The sequence below is a fragment of the Coccinella septempunctata genome, chromosome 6, assembly GCF_907165205.1.
Source record: "Coccinella septempunctata chromosome 6, icCocSept1.1, whole genome shotgun sequence".
NCBI classification, from domain to species: domain Eukaryota; kingdom Metazoa; phylum Arthropoda; class Insecta; order Coleoptera; family Coccinellidae; genus Coccinella; species Coccinella septempunctata.
In genome coordinates this window covers 33,674,039-33,693,377 of record NC_058194.1, presented here as the reverse complement: position 1 = coordinate 33,693,377, position 19,339 = coordinate 33,674,039, and the positions used below count along the sequence as shown (strand labels likewise).

Here is a 19,339-nt window from a genome sequence, read left to right as displayed (position 1 = left end):
ACATAATATAATATGTTATTAATATATTATATTCAAACAGAACCAGTAAAAAAAAAGGAAAAATTAGTCTATGGAATGTGACTCAAGTCAGGTTATCTAACAGTTTTAGTCTCTTTGGTTACCATTATTTTTGTCTTGGTAGAGGTTAGTTTCTTGAGATTTTTGGTTTTTTCGCGGATCTTCATCGAACATTTTTCATAATGTCTGTTTGGAAAAAAGCCTCTAAGGCTCATCAAAAAGTTCATGCCGAAAGGCATCAACCCGAAGAACGTAAACATTTGGGAATATTAGAAAAAAAGAAAGATTATATCAAGAGAGCAAGAGATAGGAACGAGAAGAAGGAAACTCTGAAGTTACTCAGAAAGAGAGCTCTGAATAAAAATCCCGATGAATTTTATCATCACATGATAAATGCAAAGGTCGATAGAGGAATGCATTTCGACAAAGAAACTGAAGACGAAGACACACCGGAACAAATCAAGTTGATGAAAACGCAGGACCTGAAATACATAATCAATAAGAGGAATCAAGAACGCAAGAAAATTGAGAAGTTGCAGGCACAATTACATTTGATCAGTATAGATATGGAACCAGTAAACAAACATATTTACTTCGATAAAGAAGCTGAAAAAGCGGCTGAAAACAGATTGAATAAAAATCTTTTGGACAAAGAACTCCCTGATATTGATGAACATGCTCTAATTAAAAGTACAAACCAAAAGAAGCATTTATATGATGAACTGGCTAAAAGAATCAATAGGGAAAAGGAATTGGCTGTCGTAGAACAAAAGTTAGAAATGCAGAGACATATAGCTAGTAAAAGTAGTGTTTTACCCCCTAAGAAAGTCAATAAAGGAGGTAGATATAGGGCTCCTGTGTATGTTTGGCAGTATGAAAGAAAAAAGTAGTTTGTTAAATAACCTTTTTATAGTCATTTTATAAATCATTGTAAATAAAATTGTTCAAACTGAAGTTGCTTATCTATTTCTGAAAATCCTCCTGAAATATTAAATCATCAGGATTCAAATCTCGTTTTAATATAGAACCAATAATATCTTCGTAATATATGGCGTTGATTCCTTTTGGATGTGTCACTTTAGTTTTTAAATCTCCTTCCTTGATTTTTTGACCCTGCGTCAACTTTCTTGAGGCCACAATGCATTTTCCTAATTTATTCCAACAAGGTAACTCTGAAGGTGCAATGATTTTTCGAGGTGCACCCAGTGAAATCTGAACAATTCTGGTTTTTTCGATCATTTCTTGAAATTCTTCCGGTAATAAAGAGCATTTATGGTCTGATCCTTTTTGACTACGATCTAATGTTATATGTCTTTCTATGATCTAAAAAAAATTTATGGTTATAGATATTTTGATTGATGTTATTTATTTCGAAAACTAAAAGGTGTATCTTACTCGAGCTCCTAGGACTGCTGCAGCAATGGAAACATCAATTCCAATTTCATGTCCAGAATAACCAATTACAATATCGGGAAAGTTCTTCTTGTACAATTCGATAACTTTTAAGTTGATATCCTCGAGAGGAGTAGGATATGAGGAGACGCAGTGAAGAAATGCGAAATTTTCCTTCCCGTTTTCTTTCATAAGTTTATATATTTGCTTCACGTATTCGAATGGTTGCATACCTGAAATTGAACAGAATTATTTTTAGTCGAATAGTTGGGTGGAACATACCGGTTGATATAACCAACGGCCCTGGATAACTGCTTGCTACTTTTAATAGCTGAATGTTGTTAGCGTCTCCTGAACCAATTTTTATAAACGGAACTTGAATCTTTTCTAAATAATGGAAGGATTCAATATCCATCGCTGAAGCGCTGAAAAGGATTTCCTTCTCCGCAGCATATCGTTGTAACTCCAGGAATTGTTCAGGAGTGAATTCTAGAAATTCCTTATGTTCGCCGTAAGTTTTTCCCCAAGAATTCGAAGATGAATAAGGCATTTCCAGGAACTTTTGTGTGAATTTCTCGCTCAAATTCGTTTTTTGGAATTTCACGCAGTCTGCTCCGCATTTCTGAAGAAAAGAGCCTTCTATGTTGAATAATTCGAAAAAAAGATAGGACGGTTTTTTCAGGACAGATGCCACTTACTTTAGCTTCATCTATTAATTTCTTTGCGATGTTGATGTCGCCTTGGTGGTTTTGCCCAATTTCAGCGATGAAAAATACTGGAAAAGCCTCACCAATAATTCGATTGCTTATCGAGAGGGATGGTTGTTCTCTTTTTTCTTCTGTAAGTTGCGACATTTTCAACAGGTCCTCGACAACTCATAACAAGCCCACAGTCCTTGTTCATCATTATCGTATTATTCAATTTAATCATTTAATAAAACCTATGCTTCGTCCCAGAGGCGGGGTTGCTGTTCAAAAAACTTCGATTTTATGGTAATTAAAACCATGAAACTTCTGCAAATTTTATAATTTTGTCTTCAATAGAAATTATTTTTCAAGTACACACACTTACTTAACCCTTTATGACCCTACTGTGTATGAAAGGTGGTTTTAATCAATATCATTGAATTTCAAGCTTTTAATTTACCAGGCCACCTTTCATACTTCACTCGAGTATTATGTGTTGTCGTAGGTGAAGTTTAGTAGGCTACTTTTCATACAAGGTATGTGTAATGTGGGTTGCCTAATGTACTCAAGGTCATCAGGCAACCTTTCATACATGGTGCGTGCAATACGGGTTGCCTGATGAAAAGTTTAGTAGGCCACTCTTCATACACCAAGAGAGTATTGTTGGTTGCCTGAAACAGAGTTTAGAGGCAACTTTTCATACACCCCCCCAGCATTACGGGTTGGCCGGGTGTAAGGCGAAAACGACAGGAATTTTCTTTCGTATCTGCCGCTCTTTGTCAACTTTGTTGTACGTCAAATTCAGTCCAAATGAAAATACGCTTATGACGTAACATAACTAGGAATTTCATTTTCTTACAGTTTGTTGAGTTGTGTAGTTGACAATTAAATGAAATAACAATAAAAAATTGTAAACGTATAGACCTATCTTGTCAGTAACGTGATTGTGAAAGACTAGTGAATCATGTGTCATTAATAAGTGAATGAAAAGTTTTTGTAATGGATTAGTATGATGTGCAATGTATTCCATGCATCGATAGATTAGTATGGGTATGCCATAAAGTAAGTCTGTTCTGTGGGGTATGCATTAATAAGTTTGACGTAAACAAATTTGTCAACATAATGTGAATCATTCATTCTTCTATTTCCAGTCGGAATCGATCTTTTTGTATCAAAATATCCCATATTTATGAAAGAAGGTATCACCCATTTATGATGATATTCCTCCTGAAAGATTCAATAAAACAATTCCATTAGATCAGGAGTCAAACTAGGTTAGATCAGAAATGGATATGGATACAGGTGTTATTATGCGAAATAAGAAAGATTCGAAGAGAATACGTCAATGCAGAGTTGTTTTCAGCTACAAACAAGATCATGAAGATGAGCTGAACTTGAATGTGGGTGATATTATAGAAATATTGGGGGAGGAAGAAGAGGGATGGTGGAGAGGGGTTTTGAATGGGAAAATAGGCGTTTTTCCTTCGAATTTCGTTGAGGAAATTCACGCGGATAAGTTGAAGAGTAGCAGAGAAGATTTGAATGTTTCCAGTGAAGGAGATACAAGTTTCACATCTCCCCTGAAGCTTGGTAAGTTTATCTTATCAGTTGTTTTTATTTGACCAACTAGATAAATTAAATTCTTTTTGAAGACCTTTTTTTGATCACCTTGTGTGAAACTTCCAATCTTTTTGATTCAATGATGTTAGGGAAAGGTATTCCAATAATTTGTTTATTGTAATTTATTGTGAGTTGAACACTTATGTTTCTTTACAGCCAAAATTCTCTGTGAAGTTAAGTATTCCTACAAGGCACAAAACGAAGATGAACTGAGTCTCAGGGAAGGGGATGTCATAACGTTACTCAGCAAAGACGGCCAAGACCCTGGTTGGTGGAAGGGTGAACTCAACGGTGTTGTTGGTGTTTTCCCGGATAATTTCGTTGTAATCCTACCGCATAATCACGAGAAAGGCACTTCCGACAAATCCCCAGTGCACGATCCCCACGCCATCAAACCCAGTTCGATAGCTTCACAACGAAAAAGTTTAGATAACAAGTTACAGAATCATAGTGATAAAGCAGACAGTTTAGCACAAGGTGATACCAAATCGACTCCACCTTCGGTACCTACCAAGAAACCATCAATTGCTGTTAAAAAGTCACCGAGTTCCGGTTCAAGTGGGGGTCTATTCTCTGGATTCAAGAAAAAAATCGTGGATGTAGTGGATGGAGCTACATCTAGTAAATCGTCTTTTACCCCACCAAAAGGTGAAAGTGAAAATAGTGAAAATGTTTTTGACCAAGTGGAGAGGATTTCAATGTTGACTGATGTGCGGGCAACAAGACCTAAAGCTCCTGGTGAGTTATTTTTGAAGTATCCATCCATGAATCTAGCTAATGATCTATCCAAATTTTTTTCAAAACAGGTTAAATTGAAATAATGAAATAAATGTGCAAGATAGAAATAAAATATTTCTATGAATTCAATATTTTTATGTCTCAAATGTTCAAAATTCTATGCAAAAATTTATGAAGTCCACCATAGAAAATAAAATCAAAGAGTGACTCTTTGATAAAATTTTATAGAGATTCATAGAAACAATTATACTTAAGAGTACTCCGTACCAAAGAGTAACAACACATTATTTTTCTTTAATCATACATCTTGCATTCGATGTTAGATCATCTGATTTTGAGGTTAACCAAAATTTTTCCACTCCACTAATTTGAATGTCCAATATGTGATATTTGTATGCTCTAGATTTTCCTTGGAATTTCATGTTCATATCAGTCAACAGTTCATTCAGAGTTCATTCTGTGACCCAAATGCAATATACTTACTATGTACAATAAAATTTAATATTTAATTATTATTCATCAAAAGTGTTGTGTTGAATAACTCGTACCATTTCCTGTAAGGAATATTTGATAATGCAGCATTAATGGAAACTATGTAAACTTTTTCATCCAGTCTCGCAACAAGTGAAAGTTCAACAAGCTTGTAAAAATTGCATAAATTAGCCTGTTTTACTGTTACTTTATTTCCTGAATTGTACTGTTAACGTCATGGATCTTATTGCTTGCAGGAATGAACGATTCTAATGATCCTATTGTGACCATATGTGAAAACAGCTTTAATTAGGTCGTAATTAGATGGCAAAAAGCTCACGCTAAACTAGACGCACTTGATTACAGAGCCAAGAATTGGCGAGCATTTCAATTACAATCATTAGCAGCAAGTACTCGAACGAGATCAGGGGAAACTTTTACATGAGGCGTTACCGTTTAAGATCATAATTAATCATTTGATCAATTAAGCATTCATCGTGCGCGACTACCATAAGCAGTAGACGTTGTTTTTGGCTTGAATTCACTCTATTCATGAAAATTTTCGTAACAGTCGAGGATCATCGAATATGCGAAGCTAATTACTTCTTTATCAGCGAGAATAATTTTTATCTCGTCAGGTATGATTCATCGTTTTGATCTCTGGGCAACTATTTTACCATTCAGCGTGACTTCATCGCAAGTGTTCGCGACTGCATCATCGCTTGAAATATTGGTCGAAATCTGCATGAACGTTGCGTAAAACATTGTGTTTGATGACAGGATAGAGAAAGTGCAGAAACTTGATAGGAATCATTTTCATGATGTTTGGCTTATTGAGAAATCGGGGATTACTCTAATTTCGAGTTTGATGCCATCTGAGTCCAAGGCACCATTCAAAAATCAAGTGATAAAGTTGAAATGTGTTTCGATGAACCGATTTCTTTGAATCTATGTGCCAAACATAGACATCTATGTCTATGCCAAATTTGTTCGTAATCACAGATAAATCTGTGAACACAATCTCCTTACTCCTTGATCTATGGAAAAACCACAGACTCGGAGGTTGCCCGAACTCTATGATTCTATGAGATAGTTCAGGTAACCGTGGTTTTTCCAGAGTGGTCGCTGGTTCATAGAAAACTATCCGAATGGACGAGCGTTGCCGGTGAAGCAGCCTGGTAATATTCAAAGATTATGCTATTAATTGATCCGCAATGATCTTGCACAGCGGTACCGGCTGCCGGGACCGTTAGATTTGACATGGAACATGGAAATAATAGGCGCCAGATGGATGAGGAGGCTGAAAAATCTACTTACCGCTGCATGTGTATGACGTTTGAATCATGTGAAGATTTCTCTTCGCAACGGTAATCGGGACATCAAGTATTTAATGATACTTGTCTATATAGGATGATGCGATTCACGAAAAATCGAATCATAGACAGAAACGAACAGAATCCTGTTCGTTTCCCAACACCATAGACATAGACATATCTAAATGTCTATGCCCAACACATTGTGCTACATGCTAGAGACCGATCATAGAGAAGTTTTCAATCAAACGTCCCTTCTGTCCCCTCGTAAATTCAAATGAAACCGCATCCTTTCTGGAGGGGTCCCCCAGTGCCCCCTTTTCCGGCGTATTCGGGAACGTTCGGGAAGTACCTGCACCGTAACGTCCGCAGAGACGTCGGCCGGTCGCTGGCCGATAAATCCTGTTCTCACGAGGGCCATCGCGTCGTTGAACTTCCGGTTTAACTGTGACTCACCCACGCCACCTCGATCAAAACATCGTTCCAGGTCGACCGCGTTGCCAAGTGAGATGTTATTCCCGGGAAACCGATCGAAAAACCTTCGTTTTACGATTTTGCTCCACTTTCAGACCAACACCGGTCAATAGAGGTATAAATTCGAAACTTTTCTTCCCTATAATGAGGTAACTTTCGAGATTTTTGGTCGAAATATGGTCAGTGAGCTACGTAGAGCTGTAAAGTACGCTTATAAATACACGGGTCGTTGACGCATCTCACTTGTTGGATGGTTCTTCATCAGTAGGCGAAGTAGGTGATTGGACCAAGAAGGCGTTTAATGATTTTAACGAACTGGGACGATATGTAACTGTATCGAATGAGAGAACCCGCCAAATGTAATCAATGAACATGTTTTATTACGTATTTATCACTTCCATAGTTAATTCACACAGTTTAACCTAAAAATGGATAGTAGTTCTATATACCTATATATTATTGCGGAAAATCTATGGTTAACCTTATTCTTAGGTGCGTTACGCCTGACAGATAAATGCTATTCATCGCCTAAACGAAATTTTTCATAAATCTTCACCAAGAAAACCTGTTTAGAGGAGAATTGTCTATCGAAAAAGCTGAAAAATATCTTCTATATTACTCCAGCTCTCAAATATATCTCGGAAGTACAAGGCATTTCGGATTGACGTCACTTGAGGGTCGAAACAAACCATCTATGACTCTTTTGGTCACAAAATTTCAATTCTACCAGTCCATAGATTTTTATTAATCTGAATACCTGTCAATATTGTCGATAATAGTCAGTTTTCTATCATACCGCTCTGTTATATCGTCACTGAACGAAATTTTCTCAGAAAATGTGAAGATTAATCAGGTTCACTCGAAATTACAATAACGCGAACCTGACCAATAATTTTGCGTCCCTCGGCAGTCCTGTCATAGTCGGCTGATCCGAAATGCCCCGTTAGTCTGCCCATAGAACTCATAGACGTGGAGAAATGAATTGAACGTCATAGAAAAGAAACAGGTATTGGCCTGACGATCATTTTTCTCTGTCAATTAAATAGCCAATTCCTCATATCCACTGATATTTTTTTTGCAGCGGGCAGACGGCCGCCCAGCATGGTGTTCAAGGATGAAGAACCGACCCTACCCAACGGGAACGCGCCCGTCGAACCCCTCAACCTGGATATGGTGTCCGAGATGGCGACGTCTACGTCCTCGGACACCGACGCCTCCGAGGTAAAGCCGAAGCTGCGAGAGTGGGAGAAGCACAAGGCGCCCTGGCTTGCCGAGATGAAGCTGAACCAGGCCAAGCGGACGTCCCCGTCGCCCGGTACGTCAGAGAACCGCCCAAAGTTCGCCAACAGCGACGAGGACCAGAAGCCGTCGGAAATGTCAAAGAGCATGACGTCCATAACCTCGACGCCTCCCACCTCCAAGGTCAGAGACGTGGACAAGACGCCGCTGAGGCCGAAACCTAACGTCGTATCGCCGAGTCAGCGACCGGCAACCTCGCCGGTGACTCCTTCGCCTGAATGCGCCCAAAAACCTACCACGCCCACCCACGTCAAAGCCTCGCCGCCCGTCCCCAAGGTCCTTCCGTCTCCCGCCAAAACGGCGACCAACGACGTGAAAACCATAGATCAGGACGTGACCATAACCTTCAAACAGTACACGGACCTGGTGGAGAGGATCCACAAGCTGGAACTGCTGGTGGAGAAACAGAACGTCATCCACATGACGGCAATAGACGAGCTGAAGGGGAAGCTGCAGCTGGAGACCGAGCTGAGGCACATGCTTCAGGTACAGTTGGAAAAGGTGGCGTCTCAGAATCTTATGCAGGTCTGAGGGGGCTAACGCGCCACGTTAAATCTTATTAATCGAAATTTCACAGGCTTTCGCGGAATTTGACGCGTCACTTTGACAAGCGCGTCGATAGGCAACGTCGCCGCCAGTTTTGACGTTTGAAGCTGTCGTTTGCGGTTTTTAGGTTACGTAATCTACCTGCTTAAGGGGTCAGTTAAGGCAGATCCTTGTGGAAAGTACGGTAGGATGGTTCGAAAACGAGGTTTAGAAGGTCACTTTGCGTAATCTGTCAGAATGAGTTGTCAAAGTGACATTGAAACAGGTTAGGTTACGTGACGGTTACCAACCGGATCCTAACCTAACCGGATTCGAATTGAATTGTCATTATAGCGTTTTAAATTCGTCTCTTGCTTTTAGACGATGCAATCTAAATTTAAAAACGTTTCACGTGCCATATGCCGCGTTGGCGTCTACCCGCAGCCTTTTCGAATGGATTAAACGAATCGTAATACACGTAGAGCTTCGAAGATCTATCGCACGTCTGTATGGTAGCTTCGTGGAAGGAGCCACCGAGGATATAAATGAGTATTTTCAATATTCACGTCTCCATCTCTAACATTGAGTTTGTACATCTAACTTATTTTTATTTATTTCATAGGGGATAGCTACTTAAAACGTTTTCAGGTTGTGCTTTTTAAAATTGTGATAGGTGTTGTTTTCTTCCTGTGTTCCCTTGCTCAATAATCAATCTCCGCGAATTTTTCCGATAATCTCTTCATCGATTTTATGTTTGGTGCTTTCAAGACCACTGTAGCATTTCCCAAACTCGAATTAATGTATTTTATCCATTCCTTATTAACCCTTTTTTTTGTAATTATTTGAACTTGTACTTCGTTCAATTGTGAATCGTTTATATATTTATCTTATATTTATTTTCGATTTTAAACAGTATTTTATTTTTTATTGAGTGAAATTTAGTTTAGACCTTAGTCCAACACGATTTCTGCTATTTCAATGATTTTTCTGAAGGAGTTTCATGTTTTTTCAACCGTTTATTCAGTTTCCTGGAAGGGCCTACGAGATTGATTGGAAGAAATTAACAGTCTTTAATTATCGCAGGGTTCGAGAGAGAGCTCCAGCGAAACAAGAGGAACCAGACACCGAAGAGTGCCCTGGGAAGGAGGATATATCAGTCTTCACATTTATAACATTCTGTTCATAGTTGCCACTCTTTTAGGTTTCGTTATATCATTTCTCATTTATTACTGGGTAGACTACCACCGCGGGGGGTTCTCCCTGGACAAGGTATGGACGTCGATCAATTGGCATCCCTTGCTGATGTTCGTCGGTCCGGTCTTCATGTACGCCCAAGCTATTCTGTTCGACCAAACCGGTAGGAACCTGCCGAAATGGTGCGGGACCTACATGCCGAACAGCGACATCTTCTGGTTCGCCCTGATCCTCAAGATCGTCTGCCTCATCGCGGTGGGGTTAGGTTTACAGGTGGTCGTGGACTATAACAACCTCTCCGACCCGCCCAAAACTCACGTGTACTCCCTTCACTCCTGGATCGGGATCTGCGCCATCTTCTTGTCGTGCCTGGATGTCCTGGCGGATCTAAAATGGTTCTTTCTGGACGCCGTGTCGGATCTGAACAGGGACGTACTGGTTGTGCTTTCGTGGATGTTGAGCACGATGACGTTCTTGGCGTCCGTCAACGCTTCCATCACGGGGTTTATGATTGACGCTGTCGGGTTGTACGGGGCGGAGTATAGGGATTTGCCGCCCGGCGCCATTTTGGTGAACGTGGTCGGTTTGTTGGTCGTCGTGTTCGCGGTTGTAATTCTGCATATGTCTAGGAAGATGCGGGAGGTTGGGAATCTTTCGGGCGATCCTGAAAACGCGGTTGTTATTGTTGAAGGCCTTTAGTATACATTCCAGATTGTTTTCTGTATATTTCGTGGTTGTAAATACGTTTATGTTTAAGGTGGATTATTTATGTTTCGATATTTGCGATGGAGATTTGTTGGGATCGTAATTGGGTGAACCTCCTTCAGAAATACTCTGAAAATCTGAAGATTCAGTTGATTCTTCGTCTCCGGTAGTCAATTAACCTTAAATTATGATTTTTTTTAGGAAAGATTATTGATAAATATTTATTCGTATATATAGAGTAAGTGTTGAAACAGTTACAATGAATTATATTCATAAATGATAGTGATAAAGAGCTGGGTTTATTGCTCTTGGGCGATCGGCTGGGTTGCAGCGTTCGCATTGTATATATCTCTAAGAGATAAGCTTTTACCTATATATTTTACAACATTCCAGATGTATATAACTATTCAATGAAATAATGTACTTAGAGAGCGTTGTTGATTTATAACAATTAATATAATTATATATTTTGATTTTCGTTTTATTCCAACCTCAAAAATACACAGATATCGATTTGCCAGCCTTCTAAATCCTCTCTTTCCTCTAACGATATGACAACTAACATTTCAATATTGCTCTATAGTTCAGAGCCTCATCTGTCTATGATTCTGGCCAAAATGCGAATAATAGCTCATAAATCGCGAGTGATTAATGGATATCTTTAGGCTCAAGAAAATGCATAGATTATGATTACTCTATGCATCGATGGTTGGTAAGATTCATATTCACTGCTGAATACTCCTTGAATTTCAAAAGAATTATCAAACTCAATTGGGTATACCTCCTGAAGATGCTGTTGTGGAGGCGAAACATGTATGGTTAAATGAATGGAGATCATGTTGACAATGGTAATATCAATTGACAGAAAGAATTATTTTGAGAATCATGTTATTCAGCAATAGATTAGCCATAAGGCAGAGAAAAACAATTACAACTGTCTTGAATGAAAAAATATTCATTTTGATAATATTTGGGTATTTGTATAACCACCTGAGGATGCTATATCATGAAAGCGAAACACGTGCAATGGTTGTAAAATTCAACCTGGCGGAAATCATGAATATATGTCACTTTCTACCTAAATTATGTATTTTGATCAAGTGTCGACCATATCAATGATTGTAATTGATTGAAATGAGGGTTGGTAAAGATCGATTCATCTTTGCAAAATGAATAAGTCGTTCATTATAATGAAAATGTTCGAAGAAGTGTAGTTTATTACAATAAGCAATCTTTAAGTTGGCCGGTGGCCGGTTTCTATGGAAACGCATGTCTCCAACAATTATTCACCATGTGTCAGTTATCAAAATAAAGCCTCTCGCATATTTACCACGTTAATATGAGAACAATTTATCCAATTCTTGTTGAGATAGAATGAGAAAAACCTACAGTGCAGGAAAATCCGAAGGTGAGATCTTTTTCCTTCGAATTGTGCTTCAAAATCAATAAATTATTGTTACAGAAAATAGAGAACTCCGGAAGAAGCAGGAAGCCAGTCAATTTTTATGTGTTACTGATTGTAACAATCCATACGTACAAATGCCAAGCTCTTTATCTTCGACGGACACTTCTGAAAACGATGCTTGGAGCATATGGAAGAAGGTGAAAAAACCCGGAAAAATCGTAGATAATCGGACCGATTCGTATAAGTTAGTTTTCCCACTACGTAGAATCAACCAGACCACAGAACAACACCCGATAAATAAAATTGGTGGATTCGCGAAACGTACCGAAATGAAAGTCGAGTGTCCGAATCCGATACAACCTCAAAAGAGTAAACCCAAGCAAGGTGTCCCACAAAATAAAATACGTGCATCAACCTCCGTCAAGAAAATACCCCTTTCTTCTATTCACACCCTCAAACGTGTGACTAAGTCACCGGAAGCCATGTCAAGAAAGAAGAAAACCATTTATTCGGACAAAAAGCCCACTTTGTCGGACCACGTAAAGGACTTTCCGGATCAGAACGAACATACCAAGCCGAAAGTTTCATTCAGCGACTACGCGCGTCTCAACGGCAGGTTGGAGAGGCTAGAAATGTTCCTCACGAAGAACGAGACGGATTTGTCTGAGGAATTGAACGAATTGATCAGGATCAAGAATGAGGGAGTTGCGAATGGACGTCCTTCTTTGGAGGTAAGCACTATTTAAACTTGTTTTGGTGATGGGTGATTATTAGGTACATAAGGTGGATGCGAAATTCATCAGTAGAAGGGCTGAATTGACACCGTTTGAGTGGGTTGAAATTTCCTGTATTTTTGATGTTCTGGGCCACTTCCAGACGTTATCCCATTTCTCTATTGCAGGAGGCCCACTATCACCCCATCCCCGATCCCGTAGCCTTCATCCCAAGAGTGCGCCGAATGCGAATCAACACAGAAATTCTGCAGTACTACTATTTGTACGGCATCGTCACGTTATTCGGTTTTATCCTGATCGCGATGACCTACTTCTGGTTAACGATGTACCGCGGAGGCCTCTCCGACATGATAAACATGCACATCCTCTTCTCTATGATCGGTTTCTTCTTCTTGAGCAGCCAGGGTATCTTGGTGTGCCGCACCACGAGGTACTCGCTCAAGGAGGACTCCCCCAAGGTGACCTGGTGGTCTAACATGATCCATTCCCTGGTCCATACGGTCTCCGTGGTCGTCAGCTGTACCGCCATGGCCATGGCTTTCTCGTCTCGCACCTCAACCGAACACGTGTACACCCTGCACGCTTGGATAGGCGTCTTGGCTTTCGCCCTCTACAGCTTGATCTGGTTGATCAGTTTGGTGTATTTTCACCCTCGTTTCACGCAGACCATGCAGTTGGTCATCCTGCCCACTCACGTTGCCTTGAGCATGACCTCGTTCTTCATGATCGTTTCCGCGTGTTTGTCAGGGTTCATGGAGGCGGCTGTGACGTATCTGGGCGACGCGTACGCGGAACTTAAGCCATCCGGGATTTTGGTGAACCTCATCGGGGTTTTCATCGTGGTTTACTGCGGCTTCTTTATTTATCTCATACAGACGGTGAAGGACGTGTGAGGTGGAGGATTTGGACGATGTGGGGAGTTTTGTTTGTTTTGCTATTGTTAACACTGTTGACAGAAATATAGTGTGTGTCTCAAAGTTTGTTTTACTGGGTCAATCCTCGCAGATTTGTGATTGTGATCTCTGCTGGTGTGAATACCCGGGGGGAGCACTCAGGGGTGAACTAACTTTCATTTTTTCCTAACTTGCCAGTGCCCATCTCTCACCAGTGCAACTGACTTATACGATTTTCTACTCATGTTTTTAAAGGACGCTGGATGAAATTTCAAACTACTTTTCAACCTCATCGAATAGCCAACTAGTTAATTTGTATCTGGAGTATTGAAACAGCAATCATCTAGCTACAAAATGAACATCAGCCGCAATCAGCCTGCTCGATCGCTGTTTGTTGTCGTTCCAACGCCACTCAGCATATTAGGTGATTCGTCTTCTGCGGCGTTTAATGGCCCCTCGTACGCACAAGAGGGCGATGCCGGAAAAACGGCCGGGAAAGCCTCTCCATCAGCCGGAAAAGCGTGTACGGGCGCAATCAGGTGCAGCGCAAACTGGGACAAGTAAAAGTAACCCATCCACCTGTTGAGGAACGATACAAATAGCTGCGGTGACGTCAGCGTCAGTTAATTGTTAACCGATGCTGTGCTGGTTTCCATGGCTACCCCAAGCCGGGTAGCAGAAGGGGATGCAAAGAAGCAGATAGAGTCCAGATAGCCGGCAGCATTCGGAGGGGTCGGAAGGTATCGGTGCGGTGTACGCGGTTTTTAGATGCGCGCGAGCGAAGCACGCGATGGTTTTCACTCAAAAAAGGTCGTCTCGTTGCAGGCGGTGAGGCTCAGATGAAGATCGGCCGCGGTCTTTACGGACCAGATGTGATAACGGACTTTTTTTTTGAATATTGTTAGTTGTTAAGTTTACGCCATGTTGATGTTGCTCATTTGTTGGAACGCTCGGTATATTCTATTCGGTTGTTGATATTAGGTGAGTAGATCAAACTATCAGCGGTTTTCTGGTGGTTCTGAAGGGCCAATCTGATCATGGGCCTGTTCAAAGATCAGGCAATAATGTATCAAAAGATTAAAATTTAATTCCTTTGGTTCTTGAGGATTTGTTAGGTGAGCAGAGGTCGTTACAGTGGAAATTATAAGATTTTTCTTGTGATTAGGGTCCTCTCAGGCTGTTCAAGGACTGATGAAGGCTGTTTCAGAGAAAAACAAGTAGATGCACAGTCATTTGGTTTCTTTTGATTATCATATTGAGCCTCAAACGAATTGCAGAGATATACTCACAGATTTGACCACCTGTGGTATAAAATGAATTGAATTTTCAACGACTACAGAAAGCTTTGAACAATTACATGAATGTTTTCGAGAAAAATTAAGGTCTTTCATATAAATTTAGTGGTGTTTCCCTATAATGATATAGGCCTACTGGCTAAATTTAAGTTCGAAGATAATTCCAGCTTATACGCTAAGTACCTGTTGATAAATCATTCTTTCTCTTGAAAACCGTTAAATTTATCAAGATATCAATCGAATAGGTATCGATGAAGCAGTATCTACCAACGCAGGAAAAATAAAGGGCCCATAACTCATCCAATCAATTCCGGTCACAAACGGGATCCATTCTGACCATTATATCGTGAAACCAGGAAGCAATCTCCAGTTTCCGAAAACAATTTATTACACGAGTGCCTGGGGAGAGACCATTAAACCTATACGTATAGAGAGATACTGGTATTTTATCGCGAGTGATCGCTAAAAACCACCCTGACACGTTCATTCATGTACCATAAAAATATGGGAGTCATCAAAGTTCATCATTTAAAATGGAACCGTTATTGAAACCAATTAAAAAAATATAACGGCTATAACCCCTCTTTGTCGCATATTTGTATCACAATCAATGGTGATTTTGTTGGTATGGACATCAAGCTTGTTGGAAAATGAAATGATACAACCAATGATACTCTGCATTATCACAGATAGCCATTGAACTCTCATAGAGTTCAATGCAGATAGCAGAGTAGGTATACAACACCAACTCGACTGACATGTTTAATAGGTTGCATCATAAACCTATTTTTGACGTTTCTTTTTGAATTTTTTGCCTCTCGAACATTTTGATCACTCGATATTCATCCAAAAAAATAAAATACGCATTTTTCCACTGTAAACACCTCTTGTTTTGAATTCGAGAACGTCGTGAATTCGAAATTATTAAAAAAAACGTTCTGCATATTACTCAGTAGTACCAGTAGACATGGAGAATAAATTACTTTCATGCTGCTATGTTGACGTGGTTGGGTACAAGAGTCGAAAATAGATTTCAACTAGGGTACCACTAGTTGAAATTTCTTGGGCGCCCTTGTGCCCTTTTGCGGTTTTGGTTAATCGAAAAATAGTTCTTTGGAAACTTTTAGTTATGAAAATAACATTGATGTTTTGTTTTATTTGATCTATGTCAAAAATGTCGTTTTACAACTATTGAAACCATCAAGCAGCCTCACCAGAAGTTTTCACTTTACTTTGAATGCGTCTATCTTGTAGGTTTCCTTCTCAAGCTTGTTCTCATCCTCAACAATATTCGTTTTGCATGGATACGCAATATAGGAAATGAGAAAAGAAAAAATCTTTTCAGCATTTTGTACTCCACAAGCTCTATGCTGTGATACTTCGAGTGAGATGTCATGTTGTTGTGACGATCCATCTTGCTCGCACTTGGTCTTGGCAGATGCCATCAGGGAGGCCTCCAACCTCACCGATATCGAGAGAGTCACCATCCTGAGGGTGCTCGGAAGGGATGAACTGTTGAGGAGGGAGCAGGAGGTCAAAGTTATGTGAGTACCAGACCATTTGTGAGTTTCTCTCTAATCGCAGAATAAAAAAACCTATTCGCCATTTTATTTGACCCATCAGTCCAATATATGCGCTTAAGGGCGTTACATTTGTTTGCATTCGGAGGCAATAAAGTACCCTTTCGCGTTTTCGAATGTTCTATGTAAATTGCGGTTTATCGAACACAAACAGCGACAGATTATATAAGCCCGAAGCGCGGCGCGCGAGGTTTTAGATTTGAATTTGGCGCCGATTGCACGGCACAGATATCGAATTACACGGATCGTCGAGATTCGAAATTCCGTCAGTTCTGTGTACATTAAGACATTCGACTATCTATTTGTCCACCCCTTGCGGGACTACAGATTTTCGTAGCATACATCTATGACTTGCATATCAAGATTCGTCGACTATCTATTTGTCCACCCCTTGCGGGACTACAGATTTTCGTAACATACATCTATGATTTTTGTGTATCATGACATTGGCATGTCTATGATTCTTGATTTTGACATTTTCAAGGTAATTCTTCGACAATTCTTTGTCATCACAGAGAGTTGACGAAAGAAAAAGAATTCTTTACGCTCGAAATGTGAACAAATTGAATCATAAATACAGCACATACACAGAACGAACTCATCTACCTGATAATCGAGTATAAAGGAAAGTTTATCAATATAGTATGGGAAATAATGGCTATATGATGGTCCCAACGCCATAATAAAAAGCCATCTAGAACCAATTAGTGCTGATTGACATCGTGATGAAACACCGCCATTAATTCTACCATAAAACATGTTTGAATGGCTATATCATTGATTTTTTCGCAGTGGCACTTGATTACTTCTTTTATTAGAAATTAGAAATGAAGATTCGAAGGTCCGATATGATTCTACGGAGCGAGAAAGACGAGTCAACTTTCACGGGTTGGCGATTGTTTTGCAACCGATGGAGATTCGCAGAGATTTATTAACGCATGAAGTGAGAGAATGAGCGGTTTTTATGAGTTTAAATTTGTAATATTCGCTCGGTAAAAATCTGAATTATTCCCAGTCTTTGGTTTATGATTTCCAACGAGTCAGCAGGAAGATTTCTGTGTAACCTGGGAGTTGATCCGTCGTCTGAGCTTTTATCCACCCCTGACAGGACCACAGATCGTCATATCTTGCTGCTAGATCTACCTCGGCAGTAGAGATTCGTCGTCTGTGCGTTTATCCACCCCTGACAAGACCACAGATGTTCGTACGTTACTTGGCAGACAAGTTTTCTGTCTTGACGTCTAATGTCAGAGTGTGAATCATAAATATGGTCGTAATCGGCCATGTTTGCGATTTTCCCTCTGGTTCTTTTCTCGGTTGACGTGGAAATTGACTATTTTCTCTGGATATTTTCGAACAAAGCTAGTTGGGCGATCGCTCTTCAACTGGGGATCGGGCGTTTTCAAGAAATGGGCAATGAAATGAAATTTGCATCGTTTTTCAAGATTCCCCATGGATGAACGTTCTCTCGAAAGCCAGTCGGGAACGATTGTACCTGTTACACCCGCAGAGATAACAATTCCGCGCCGTTTCAATAAACCACCCTTCTCTTTCTCGGTATAGTGACCAATCCTGCCGATATGTCACGTCAAGTACCTTTCTCGGATCCGGCTCGCGACTCGTGAACCTGTCTTAAGTCGGATTACCGAAGTCGCGCGTGCGCATCCGCGTCGCACCTTGGACGGGCCGACACTCACAATCGCCGAGACGAGGACGACCGTGTGGCGGGCCGCAAGTCTGTCAAATCGACCGGTATACGAAAGAACGACAAATCGCAATCTTCATCTTGGACCCGTCGTTTTTTTCCCCCATGCAGTGTTTTCGACGTTGAAAAGTGTGCGGAAAAATGACCTTACAGAAGGGTGCAGGTGCAGTTTGACGGTCGAGTGAAAGTGTCGAGAGGTTTGTCTCTTGATCCAGCGTCCGCATCTCCGAGGCTCCCAGTGTGCAAGGATTATTTGGCCTACCGTGGAACGAACTGTCAACGCAGGTATGCGAATGTGTCATTTTCACGGTTATGTGTCTGGGATTCGTCGGGAATTCTCGAGAAATGCACAGAAACGCGATTTAGAATCGACAGACTCATCTGTCAGGGATGATCCACGAGAATAAGGGTACGTTCGTATCGATAGGGGTGTCCATTCGTCGAGCCTCTTCCAGGCAGCATTCGGCGGTCAACAACCTGAAAATTCGTGCAATGTACGTTTATGCGTGAATTGAGCATTGTGCACGCCTTGTGGTCGTTCCCATAGAGACCTGTTATGAAGATACATGAGGTCAGGTCATCAGACTTGTCTTATTCGACGGTAGTTCCTTGTTTTTCTTCATTTGCCACAGGTTGAATGGCGGTTTATGTCACTCGGGTCTGAGAAAATCCAAGTTTTGATGAAAGATCGTTGATGGTGCTTTGAACTCTGAATTATTAATTAATTAGGAAGGTTGTTTTTCGACTGGTTTCGGTGGGAATCAAAGGTTATACCCATTATTACACGGGTCGTGATAAATGGAATCATTAAGACTGTATTTTACGAATTCGTTGGTCGAGTCATATCAACAATTCTCAATAGGACACTCGTATTAAATTTAGATGAAACAATATTTGTCAAAGGACAACCAGGGATGCTTTATTTGATGTATTCACCCTGTATATTGATTAGTAGCTCAGAGGTTGGGCTGAACTCGTTTTCATCATTGTGTTTCCGGAACAGAAGATTGAAAAACCCTTTGAAATGTGAAGGCCCATAAATTCTGAGAGTAGAATTCATCTTGAAAAAACCTTGAGTCTCAGTGTGACTCACCCTGTATATCTTTCCACCCCACATCTAGCATTGAATGAAGTTTTTCATCGAAATGCCTTGAGGGAAGCGTTTTTTCTTTATCCTCTTGGACGATAATAATACAGAAGGAAGATGATTTCTTCATCGAAATGGACAGTGACAGTATCAAACGTTCATTTCAAAACGAATTATCTAACGACTACCTCATCGGTTTTCTCTC

General features: G+C 40.4%; 5 protein-coding genes across 5 annotated transcripts in view; 4 read left to right on the top strand and 1 right to left on the bottom strand.

The window, feature by feature from the left end:
- Positions 1 to 96: 96 nt before the first annotated feature.
- Positions 97 to 972, top strand: LOC123315674 (probable U3 small nucleolar RNA-associated protein 11). Its single transcript, XM_044901496.1, has one exon. It carries the CDS (start codon positions 201 to 203, stop codon positions 906 to 908), a length of 708 nt encoding a protein of 235 aa, XP_044757431.1. The 5' UTR covers positions 97 to 200; the 3' UTR covers positions 909 to 972.
- Positions 913 to 2,295, bottom strand: LOC123315673 (sialic acid synthase). The gene is made up of 4 exons (XM_044901495.1): positions 2,109 to 2,295; positions 1,693 to 2,032; positions 1,414 to 1,643; positions 913 to 1,341 (listed from the first exon to the last, which is right to left on the bottom strand). Exons 1-4 carry the CDS (start codon positions 2,262 to 2,264, stop codon positions 982 to 984), a joined length of 1,086 nt encoding a protein of 361 aa, XP_044757430.1. The 5' UTR covers positions 2,265 to 2,295; the 3' UTR covers positions 913 to 981.
- A 596-nt stretch (positions 2,296 to 2,891) lies between these two features.
- LOC123315028 (CD2-associated protein-like) lies at positions 2,892 to 10,908 on the top strand. Its single transcript, XM_044900561.1, has 5 exons — positions 2,892 to 3,146; positions 3,248 to 3,686; positions 3,873 to 4,454; positions 7,794 to 8,497; positions 9,620 to 10,908. Exons 2-5 carry the CDS (start codon positions 3,383 to 3,385, stop codon positions 10,427 to 10,429), a joined length of 2,400 nt encoding a protein of 799 aa, XP_044756496.1. The 5' UTR covers positions 2,892 to 3,146; positions 3,248 to 3,382; the 3' UTR covers positions 10,430 to 10,908.
- An 801-nt stretch (positions 10,909 to 11,709) lies between these two features.
- On the top strand, positions 11,710 to 13,551 carry LOC123315629. The gene is made up of 3 exons (XM_044901395.1): positions 11,710 to 11,843; positions 11,898 to 12,571; positions 12,742 to 13,551. Exons 1-3 carry the CDS (start codon positions 11,810 to 11,812, stop codon positions 13,465 to 13,467), a joined length of 1,434 nt encoding a protein of 477 aa, XP_044757330.1. The 5' UTR covers positions 11,710 to 11,809; the 3' UTR covers positions 13,468 to 13,551.
- Positions 13,552 to 16,136: 2,585 nt separating this feature from the next.
- The window catches only part of LOC123315626, a 55,290-nt gene continuing 52,087 nt past the window's right edge, over positions 16,137 to 19,339 (top strand). The window contains exon 1 of the mRNA XM_044901390.1: positions 16,137 to 16,306. Within this exon, the coding sequence (XP_044757325.1) occupies positions 16,152 to 16,306 (155 nt within the window). The 5' untranslated portion in view covers positions 16,137 to 16,151. The remainder of the gene's footprint in view (positions 16,307 to 19,339) is intronic.